An 11590-nucleotide genomic window follows, 5' to 3' on the forward strand; every position below is an offset into this window, starting at 1 on the left:
GACTCAAAGAAAACACAAAGTCCAAAAAGACAAAAATCCAAAAGTCCAAAGAGGAAAAAGAAAACAAAAACCAGGAACACAGAATCTGGAAAGAACTCACGGGGGAAATAAGAATCGCAGGGAAGAGTCCAAATGCTGAGCACACCGACAGGACAAGGCAACCAAACGAACACACACACAAAACGATCTGACAAGAGACAAAGGGAACACAGAGGTAACAAGCAAACAAGGAACAGGTGATACAACAGGTAAAACACATCAGGGCGGGGACGACAATCACACAGGTGGGAAAACACAAGGCAGGTTAAAAAAAACAGACGAGACTGGACAGAAAAACAGACTATCAAAATAAAACAGGAACACAACAGACACAACACAGGAAGTAGGCGACAAGGGAGGACACCCTGAGTAAAACAGAAAACCGGAGACAGAACAAACACACAATGACAGAAAACAAAACCAACAGAAATCATAACAAAATAATGCAAATATTATCCAACCATGTTTTTTAAGGTACACACATGTAAATGAAGTTATGTGATGTGAGAAGAATTTTACCTTCTAAATATGTGTGCAAAACAAACTGAATTCACATTTACACATGTACACTGCCGGATCTCAGGTACAAACCTGGGGTAGGGGGAAGAAACCTTCATTCACATTTGTGGATATTAAATTGTGCATTTGTTATTCTCATCCCATAGGTAGAAACTGTGGGAGCTGTAAAGCCTAATACGCCCAGCCACAGCTCAACCAATGGTGAAGCAAAGAATATAATATACTACACCCATTTATGTAAAACAACTTTGTATCTACACCCAATGTATACAACTTCAATAAAAAAGGCAGAGCGGGGGGGAGTACTTTGGAAGACTGCTGAATGATTACAGTACTTTTCCCCTTTGCAAAGCACAAAAGACAAGTCTGTGTGAGTTTTTGACTTGAGGCGTTGAACCTAACAAAACCCACCCGGCTTGCACTGCACTGCTTTTCTCTGGAAAAGAAAGGGAAAATTACATGTCACTTGTTTCTTTGGAACCCTGTAAGGTTTGCAGGTAACGTATGGTCATCTTTAGTTAAAATGCTTTAAAGATCACACCACAAAGGTAAGATGATACTTTTTAGGTAGTCCTTGCCTCAATAAAGGTGGCCTTGCTCCATGTCCTGCCTGACACTCACACTGCAAGAACACCAATAGAAAAGGTTGGGTTGAAATGGCCACCTCTGGCCCACTTCTACATTCTTTTATGACTGTAACAGTATAAGAAGTTGCTTGGCCTCTCTCAGCTAAGTATGCACTCAACACATGGGATGATGGACATTTGTAAGGAGTGATGGAGCTACAGCTACAGGGAAGGAGATTCCCCCCACGAAAATAATCTGATCTCAACACAGCTGACAGTCGAAAAAACAATTGAGTTTGTAAAAATTCAAGATGTTCATCCTTCCACAATATGTTTTGACCCACAGATCAAATTGCAGGCTTTAAAAGATGTATACCAGTTCTATTTCAGGGCACATCACTAATGTTATTTGTGTCTGTGGTAAATTAGCTATTTTCATTAAGATTCCACAGAACCTCAAAGGAGAGAAGTGAGTACTGCTTCGTTAGACAGTTTTTAATCGATGCTCAGACAATAATTCAGTTCCATCTCTTCTCCTGCAGCTGCATAAGGGAATCACAGCAAGATAAATGGTCCATTTCACTGAGATCATTGCTTTTCCTATTGATTGTCCGATGCAGGTCTAGCCTGAGTCCAGACATTGCGGAAGAGATGTATACGTAGCAGTTTAGAGGAACATAACATGCACTCACTGCCCCAAGCTCCCCCCCCCACACACACACACAGATGTTGATACAATGTGGATTTCTTAGCTAAGCAAGCTGTGTCAGAGATGCATTTAAACTGAACCAATTCCCATTAGCTGTTCTGTATTGCTTACTTTGCAGAGCTAGTAAGCAATCTGTCTTGTTGTCTTCCATGTTCATTTGCTTCTTCGTTGAACAGCACCCATGCTGTTGTCTCCGCACCACCATACCAACGACAACCCTCCTTGCTGTGATAATTGCCACACGAGTATTGCAAAAGGTACGGGGCACAGACCTCTCTGGATGCTATCTTATACAACAATGTTTGGTTTTGTTGTCCTTTTTGTTCTTTCTGGGGGAAACTTTCTGCTACAGTGCCCACACAGTATTGAGCAAGCATCTGGAATGAGTCATAGCCCTTCTAATGGAAATCCATTTAGGTTGGTCTGAAGTATAAGTCTGCGCAGGGAAGCATATCGTCACGCTGAAGTGAACCCCTGGCTACCTTTCAGTAAAGGGAGGACAAGCAGATAGTATTCAAGGTGAAAAGAACTCATACACAATCAACAAAAAATGCTCATTTTGAGACCAAACAATGACAAATAATAGATTGCAGCACAGAGTGTATGCAGCTTGATTGCATCTTTATCAAAGTATTGTTTTTTTGTTTTTAACCATTTTCTTGCTAGACACACACAGAAATGATTGTATTCCAATGCCGTAAATGTTAATCGTCTTATCTTGGGTGATTGGAAACTGAGTGTTCTCAGTGAAAGAATGAGCTGATCTGAATGGATGTAAGCTTCAGCACATGAGGCAAAATGCAGATCCATTGATCATTAATATTTACATATACACCCAAGCCTGGGAGAATTGCATTTTTAGGTTGGCCTTTTAGTGTAATGTATGCACTCTGGCTCTTGATTGTGACGTTGCCGGCGGCCTGAGAGGCAAACCGTGAATACGTTTGAAGTGAATCTTTTAATGGAGTATTATGGAGACATGAAAGAAAGCCTGTGAAGGTCAGTCTCTCAGTGGTGCTGTGAGCAATTGTGCTCTCCTAAAATGTCTATGTTACTTAAAATTAAATAAGACTGGCTTTCTTTTACGAAGAGGAAGTACTGTAATATATTGACTAAATCGTGCCGTCTTCTCCTTATCCACTGGAAATATGAAGCTTATGTTTTCTCTGGACCAGAGGATCATCATTGTAAAGCGTTATTGCTGGTGGATAAAAGCACTGGATTTCTGTGAGCTCTAAGATGGAATAAAAACGCACTGCTACTCTACATATTACAAAATGTTTTAATGATTTCACAAAACTAGATTTATGAAACTTATTCTGCAACATCTCAAAGCAATCAAGTACAACAGCCAGAGTTAGGTCACCTTCATATTCCATTTTCTCCAGCAGAGGTGGTGTTAGTGTCCCTATTAAAGTGACACAACTGCTGAATGAGAAATGAGCTCCATCACTTTTTTCATCTCTTTGTTCATCCCTCTCTTTAACTTTTATCAATTTAGTCTGTGTGTGTGTGTGTGTGTGTGTGTGTGTGTGTGTGTGTGTGTTCAAAATACTGTATGATTCATTTACAATTCCTTGTACAATTCCCTACTTCACTGGAAATTAGAGTGATTGATGTTTGCGTGAATGATCCTTGATGGTAGCCAAAACGTCGTTAATAAAGTGTGTACATGTGACCGGTTGTACGGGTTATATAAGGGTTCTTTTTCTGTCTTTAAAAACCCCAACTGTCGATTTAAGCAGGAAGACACATTCACAGTGCTCTCCCCTAGAAAATTACTCCCCACACACTGTAATATATGACAACCTTATCCAAAATAGCACAACCTTTGGTCTAGAATTTAGAACAATTGGCTGTTAATGTGAAAGGAAAGAAAAAAGTGATACTTTTATTGCTGTATAGTAACAATGTCTGTGGGGATGACACCTGTCTTATTGCTTTCCAGATGCTGAACTCTAACATCAGGTCGTTGAGAGTCACCCTGGGATTGATTCTTCTTCAGCTACTGTTTCTGCTGTGTCTTTTATAGCCAGACACCATTACTGCAGCTCTGTGCCTGTGTTCTCAATTTTCTCTAACGAGGCTCACACAGACAACTATATAAGCGTTAGTTGTCTATTAATATCCCCTGCTGTCTGTAAAAGCATCTGGTTTTGTTTGTATACTGCTGCACTGTTTAAAGCATCTTTGGGACACTGACCAGAGAAGGTGGCAAGAAAATATTACATTCATTTAATGAATCCAGGGGAAATAAGTAAAAGGTAACTGCAGGATCTCGCAGTTATTACATAAAAAATGGGTAGTGCAGGGATCAGGTGAAACTCCAGGAAGTTACTACTCCCAGCCAGGAAGTATTCAGGCAAAAAAAAAAACTTTAAACAGAATCTTTTTTTTTTTATACTTTGCTTTTTGTATGGATTAAAAAAACAAGATGCATTGTGTCCAGTGAGCTTAGAGGTGCACGCAGGCCGATGCTGTCCCCTTTTGACAGAGCCAGCACTGTGCTGTTTCCCCGTTTCCAGTCAGTAGACAATGATGAGCCAACCGGCTCCGGGCTGTACATTTAAAAACATAGATACACGGGGGGAATCTTCTAATTTAAAGGTGCTGTAGGTAGGATTGTGAAGAACCAGGACTTAGCCAAAAAAGTTGAACATTGACAACTTCTCAGTCCCTCCCCCCTTTCCACTAAAGGCCAAAATGCTCTCCTTAGCCCCTCCCCCCACGAGAGAGATGTGCATGATAGAGCGCGTGTGAAAGGGGGGGTTTAGTTAGTTTTATAAGGCTTCCCTACTGCACATTTAACTCTCAGCGAGAAAGGGAATAATCATGTTCAACAAAATGTCTTATGTCCTTCAACATAAGCAAAAAAATGTGTTGGTGGAGTGGAATCAAATCCACATTGTATGCAGCAAATGAAAACCAACCAACGTCAGTAACATATTAGCTCATTAATCTGTATTATAGAATCTGAGCTAACTGGTCGATGAAAGAAGGATGAAGCAAGACAAAAGGCTAAACTCCTTAAAGCTTCTCTAAATTCCTTCAGTCTGAATCTGAGTTTACACTTGAGTTACTGATGGAAGGTAAAGCAGTGAGAGTCGGGCTCTGGATGCAGCAGTTAAGCCGCAGGCTATCAATCAACTCCAGCTGATTCTGAATGCAGCCCACCGTGTGCTGGGATGTGGCCCAGGGTGAAGGAGGAAAAGTCAGCTATTTCTTGTTGTCTCAGTGTGGGCACCAACAAGTTAATCACAGAGATGCACAGCCTCTTTCCTCAGGGCTCAGAGCCTTGACGGCCTCCTCAGTGTTGGTCTGAGGCGGGCGACAGGCTGGACAAACTGATCGGCTGAAGCTGGATAATAAAGCATGCTCTTCTCCAGCCAAGAGTCCTACCGGCCAAACCCACACCTAAACTACAATCAAAAAGTGTTGCAAGAAGAGGCAATTGGCTATTTCGTTGTTGAACTGCAAATTACTAAAAATCGTGAAAAAGTCCACTCTGGTTCTTGATTTCTGATATCAAAAACTATCCAGGATGCAACACCATGATCGACCACAGACTCAATAGGCCACACCATGGTATCTACTTTAGCCCTCCTGCTTCTCATAAGAAGGGATGAGGATTGATTCAGCTATTTATCACAAACCTGACATCTATGGGAGCAGCGCTCGCCAACCCACCATGACAAATATCTGACTCAAACCCACTCAGGGGAGATTATGAGCTGTCCATAACAGACTGTGTCCCATCAATAGCAGTCATCTCACTGAAACAAATGATCTTCACCTCATTCAACCTTGAAGGAAATGAGCTACAGAGATGTTAAGAGCAGGAATGAGTGTAATAATGGAGAAGCGACTGCTGTTACAAGCAGACAGGAGTTTTTGACCGTCGTCAGAGTTTAAAAAAACGATTGCCTGAAGTTACAAGAGTGCTCTAGTACCATCTAGTGGTGATGCGTGCATGCACACACACAAGAGTAAGAGAGAGAGAGAGAGACAGTGAAAAGCCAACGACCATTAAGCAAGTGTTGAGAAATGACAAAGAAAATCTATTTGTACTGAAAGTAGTGGATAAAATCTGTGCATCCCACTCATCCAGCCCACTACCTTTTTTAGCCCTTGCCCCCAGGAAGTGGCTATAAATCACTGTACCACACAAACTGGTTCAATATTATATTTTTAACCACTGCAACCTGTAAGTTTATCTCATCGACTGTGCCCTCTGGGCAAACTGCATTGGTTGTTAGTGTAAAAGATTCCAGCAAGTCTAAGTTGCCTTTGCTTATCTTTAACCATGCATATAACTGTAATAGTTTCTTTATTTTGTTTTCCGTCTTTGTGTTTGTTCTGTTTGCTGTTATACTCTGTGTCCTCCCTTGTCACCATGAACCGGATGACCGAGAACCTTCATGGACTAGTTGTTACTGGTGTTTTGTTGTCAGAGGTTGAAGGTGATGTATGCTGTGGCCATTTTCTGCATCTTATGTTGTTAAACAATATGAATATGTGATGATGTTGATGGTGACCATGCTGCCACACACACCGGAAACAAATCACAACTGCTTTTCTGCATGGTCATTTGAGTTTTTTCCCCCCAGTTCCTGGGGCAAAAAGGGCAAGGGTGGTTGTCTCCCAGGATGTTGACGGCAGCTCTGGATAAAAACTGAAACCTGAATCTTCTGGCAGAAAACATCATCTACTGGAAAACACAAGAAATACATTTCCTGGAAAGCCAGGATCATTGTGGAACATCTGTAGCTCTAAAATTAATTGTACATTGGTAAGTAACGTGATGCATGTATGATGTGCATTTTACTGCTACCAGAGAGTTTAGGTGCAAGAATCAATAAGCCAATTCATATTTTTAATTGTTCCTATACAGGGGTGATACTTTTTAATTCAATAGCAGGGAGATAATTTTACCTTTCTTAACAAACAATTTTCATTTGAACAGAATAAAAAGATATTTCATAAAATTCTTTATTTATAAACTTGATGCAAGTTTACAAATTACTTTACATGGTCAAAATCACCCTTGCCATGGAAAAAAATGAAACCAAACCAAAGCATGCTAACAGTGCATAACTTTATAACCCGGCCACTGCAGTTAATGAAGCAAGGTAAAGAACCCAGAACCAGGCGAATTCAGAACTCAGACCAATATGTCACTCGCCAAAGGAGAGAAATGTTGTCAGACAACAGGAGCTGGTATGAGAGAAGCTGTCATTCAGTACACAACAGACTGAAGTACACCATTGTTCCAAAGGTCAGGTTAAAGATGTGGGCTTACAATTGTTCTGATGGCACACAAATCTGAACGGCAACTTTTGTTGGGAATCCTGGCATTTTTAAAGGTAACCCAAGCAGGTAGGATGTCATGTAAGTCCATGCGTCTCTCTTAGTATCTGGCCTGGTTCAATAAGCGGCACACAGGGAAAAATGATCCTGTGCACTGATGTAGGAAACCACGAGTTAAGTAAACACGTAATGAAAAACGGATACAACTAGTCTTTTTTAATCACCCTACCCCACCACTCGCTGCCTTCAGTAGCTTGGGGAAAAACACCCATTGATATATTGACATGCAAAATACAGCAATATCAAAGAGACGGGGTAGATGTGTTCTGAATACCTCACCAAGAGCAAGTTAATCTGAAGGTGGGAACAAATCCCTGCTCCACACATCTAATCATTTCAAAAAATTTACCAAATTATTGAACCTCAACAGTATTCAGAAAATCTAAGTGTGTGCAAATCAGCGAAAACAGCGAAACACACTGCAATGTCTATTGGTAAAATGGGTGAGTCATTTTAAAATGGCCCAAAAAAAGATTGACACATTCATCTCAATCTTGCATTTCATGGCAATATTCTGAAGCAATCCTTTGCAAAGTCGAATGTGCAGTATGTATTCCTGAGTTTGATTCTCCAGAGAATGCAGGGGTGGGCTCGACAGTGACCAGAATGAAGTGATTAGTACATTGCCAATGGCATCACAACAACTAACAACCATGCCAATGATCCATAGTCATGTTGGGATTTTGCTTGTGGTGAAACAAGAACAAAGGGTGACACTTGTTACACATATCCTGCAAGTCTAAACAAATGTCAGACATGTTGAATATGAATAGGCTGTGTGTTTAATAACCCATCTCTACTGGTTTTGAAAATGTTGGTGGTGTGACTGAGGTTAGTATTACTGAGAAAATTCTAAATCAACTTAAAAATGAGGAAAGACTGTATGAATTAGCATAACTAAGCTTTCTATGCTGGTTTTCAGGACAATATACTTAAAACAATGCAAGTAACCACACAATAGAACACCCACAACAAACGTGTAACTGCATTAATTGGAATGCTCCACAGTTTTCTGCATATTATTCACATTACATCAAAGACCCAACACGCTGAGGGGTACAGCTGTGCTGGGAGTGGTTATGAATAGCAACCAGAGGTGGTAATGGGAAGGACTGGGTCCCTACAAATATTTATCAAATCTACACAAATATTCTGGAAATGGAACAGACTCCAGTCGAACTTCCCAGGTGTGAAGCCAGAAGGTATATGGTCGAGACTATTGCTGTGAATTTGAAACTCTGACTGCCTTTTTAAACCAGCCACGAGGTCAAGAAAAAGTCAGAAGGTAAAAGGTCACTTTTCCCCTCAGACTATTACGACTGCAGGATTGGCAAAGTGCTCAGGATGTGAATCAGCTACAAGAACAAAGCAGGTGACTACACTGTTACGCTGTTAAGACTAACTTTCTTCAGTACAACAGAACTCCACAACACTGTGTCTTCACTGCATTGCCTTACTGAGGTTCATCTGGTTTGAGTGATTGGATATGAATAGCCAAACCTCTGGAATACCAGAAACAGCATGCCTACTATTATTGTTTGGCCATTGGAGAGGTGCCATCAATAAAGGGGAATGGTACTGTCGGTGTTGTCAATAACATGAGGACTACAAATCAATATTTATAAAAAAAATAAAATAAAAAAAAAGACCAAAACCGCAGTAGTCATTAAGCTTACATAAGCTCATGGTGTACTTTTGTTTCCTTCTACAAGAGTATCCATGAAGCAACGTTTTCTTATTCTAAAGGAGTCTTGAGAATTTGCAGTGCCCTTGCTGCTAATAGACAAGGGTAAATAGTAATACGGTCTTTGCCCAGCCAAAGACCCAGACAAGGTTACATTATATAAACAATTAAATCCTTTTGCAGAAATACAAATTTACATGTTTACACGTGGAGTTAAAATCAACTACATTACAGTGTGATCCAAACACGCCTCTGCTTTGCCTGCTCATTTCTTGGGTTGCCAACCTAGGACACACCAAACCTCTCCTGCAGGGAGTTGTCAGGTTGCTGGTTGTGATGACGACGACAGTGGTCCCCCAACTTTGGAGCTCAGCAGTTGCTGTTCTTCATTATGGGGTATCCCACCCAGGCTGCAGAAGTCTCTATATCTTCCTCCCCACCTGAGGACTTCAAGCTTTGAAAAGATAAGAGGTTTGAAAGCAAGCTAGCCTCAGAAACATGTTATTCCAGAGGAGGGATCTTGGCATTGCAAAGATAATACATGAGCACAATATTACAGAGGCCGTCCATGGAGAGAAAATGTAGTGGTTCTTCCACCACCAGCATTTAAATGTCCTTCCCAGCCACCGCTGCATCATATCAGGAAATGTCACATGCCATTCTTGGATCCAGTGTGGGGCCGGAGAGGCAGAGTCTGGCGACCGGAGCATCAGACAGCCACTGCTGGAGGTTGAAGCCATGCTGCATCTTTCAACTCACAGCCGGAGAGTAACCTTGGAATGCTCAACGGCAATACCAAAGGGTGAGTTTGTGTGACATTTAGTCCACCGGTTTCCTGGAGTATGGGATGATGTCGCAATGGAAAAATTAGATTGTATCAATCAGATGTACAGAAAGATAAATATTGAGGAGAGGACACCCTTGCGGGTAGTTGATGAGCTTGGATGTTAATTTCAGGTGAGCATGTGTGTTGTGTGTGTGTGTGTGTGTGTGTATGTATGTATATATATATATATATATATATATATATATATATATATATATATATATATATATATATATATATATATATATATATATGTATGTGTGTGTGTGTGTGTGTGTGTGTGTGTGTGTGTGTTTATGTGCTAGTTTCTGGGTGGGCACTGAATGAAGAATTTGGTTTGAAGTTCAAACTCATGTAAAGAACACAATGGTTTGCAGGATAAAAAAAATATATTGGTCGCAGGGAAAAAGTAAATCAAAGACGTGGTCCCAGTGCAGGAAAGGCAGGAGTCTGTTTTAGCCGTCCTCCTTAGGGGGTGTGTACCAGCCTAAGGGAAAACAACAACAAAGAATGACATAGAAAAACAAACAATCTACAGGGGTTAGGGAAGCTAGATATCAAAAAAGATATACTGGACATTTTAAATGTGTTTAAATATTTTGTATCACCATTCAGCGGAACTAAATACAGAGATGTATCATTTCTGGTCCAATGCCCTAGGTTGTAATTACGTTACCAACCATGTTTGTTAACAGAACTAAAAAAACTGGGAAGTATGGTTCATATGTACGGGACGGAAAAATCAATTTACACAACATCAGTCCGCTCATCTTGTTTCTACTGTTTCTGCTCACGTGAACTAAGTTCTGACTGCACTGATGGCTAACACAAAGCCAGGAGCAGTGCCGTGGTTTTATTAGAACAAACCAAACCTGATGAGGATTGCCTTTGCCAAAACGGCACGCCAAACTGATCCTGCAGCACAGATGAGGTTTCTCTACGTATTTCAGTTTTTATTTCTTTCAGCTTCAACTTTTACATTCTACTGCAATTAAATGTAGCCCAATGTAACCTGACAGAGTAAATGCAATTTACATATTTTCACTGGCGTGGTGTTTTAACAGAGGTCAAGGACAACAACCAAAATCTGCATTCATTTTCATCTTTGAGCAACAGACCTAGCACTGCAGTTCCTCGAAATAAATTACCATTTAAATTTAAATATTGATTCTTATCTTTGGTGATTCTATGTAATTTGATATTCTACTGCATATTAATTGGATGTGACAGGGCATATCATTCCTTTAGTCGGCTTTGCAGAAACAGACAAATATCAATTATGATTAAATTCAAACATCACAAAGCATTCAGTTCATGTGCAAAAATGTGACACATGCATGTGAAATCATTGAACCTGAACGTGACATTTTGGTAAACAGCAGGTTATATAAGTAATTGTAATAGTTATTAAGACCATTGTTTAGAACATTTGTCATCTGCCATGATAGAATAGTGTTTAACAAAAGGTAACTTTGCACTACAACTACCTCCCTGACAGTGTATAAGCAACACTTGCATCTTTCATGTTAGTTAAATACAGATTCAATTTCTTCATAGAAGCGTAATCATAAAATGTATTAATTAAGAATACCAGCACTAAACAGTTGTTGTTAAACTTCATATCTCTCATGATGCAGTTTAGTTCATATTACCAGGAATGTTTAAAATACACGTTGACAGTAGAGTCTAATGTGTCTTACTTTCGGAAGTTAGTTTTTTTTTTTTTTTTTTTTTTTTTTTTTACATTAAAGCATGTAAACATGTTCTTGCAGAAACCCAAGATACAAGTATGAACATGACTGCATTATACACTCACCGGCCACTTTATTAGGTACACCTGTCCAACTGCTCGTTAACACTTAATTTCTAAGCAGCCAATC

The 11590-nt window shown here is 40.1% G+C and overlaps 1 protein-coding gene and 1 long non-coding RNA gene across 3 annotated transcripts in view; one reads left to right on the forward strand and one right to left on the reverse strand.

The window, feature by feature from the left end:
- The first annotated feature begins 701 nt into the window (after positions 1-701).
- LOC117944011 lies at positions 702-10671 on the forward strand. The gene is made up of 3 exons (XR_004656474.1): positions 702-713; positions 3942-3946; positions 10571-10671. It is a non-coding gene; the product is annotated as an uncharacterized LOC117944011 (long non-coding RNA).
- The window catches only part of LOC117943999 (ubiquitin-conjugating enzyme E2 Q2-like), a 13918-nt gene continuing 10825 nt past the window's right edge, over positions 8498-11590 (reverse strand). The window contains exons 13-14 of one of the 2 annotated variants that reach the window (XM_034870507.1): positions 9969-10197; positions 8498-9870 (exon numbers count right to left, since the gene is read on the reverse strand). In XM_034870507.1, coding sequence (XP_034726398.1) covers positions 10166-10197 — 32 coding nt within the window. In that variant the 3' untranslated portion in view covers positions 8498-9870; positions 9969-10165. Of the gene's footprint in view, positions 9877-9968; positions 10198-11590 lie in introns of both variants that reach the window. The other variant, XM_034870498.1, reaches the window with a different exon arrangement.

This window comes from Etheostoma cragini, chromosome 1, assembly GCF_013103735.1.
Source record: "Etheostoma cragini isolate CJK2018 chromosome 1, CSU_Ecrag_1.0, whole genome shotgun sequence".
In the NCBI taxonomy this organism is placed as follows: domain Eukaryota; kingdom Metazoa; phylum Chordata; class Actinopteri; order Perciformes; family Percidae; genus Etheostoma; species Etheostoma cragini.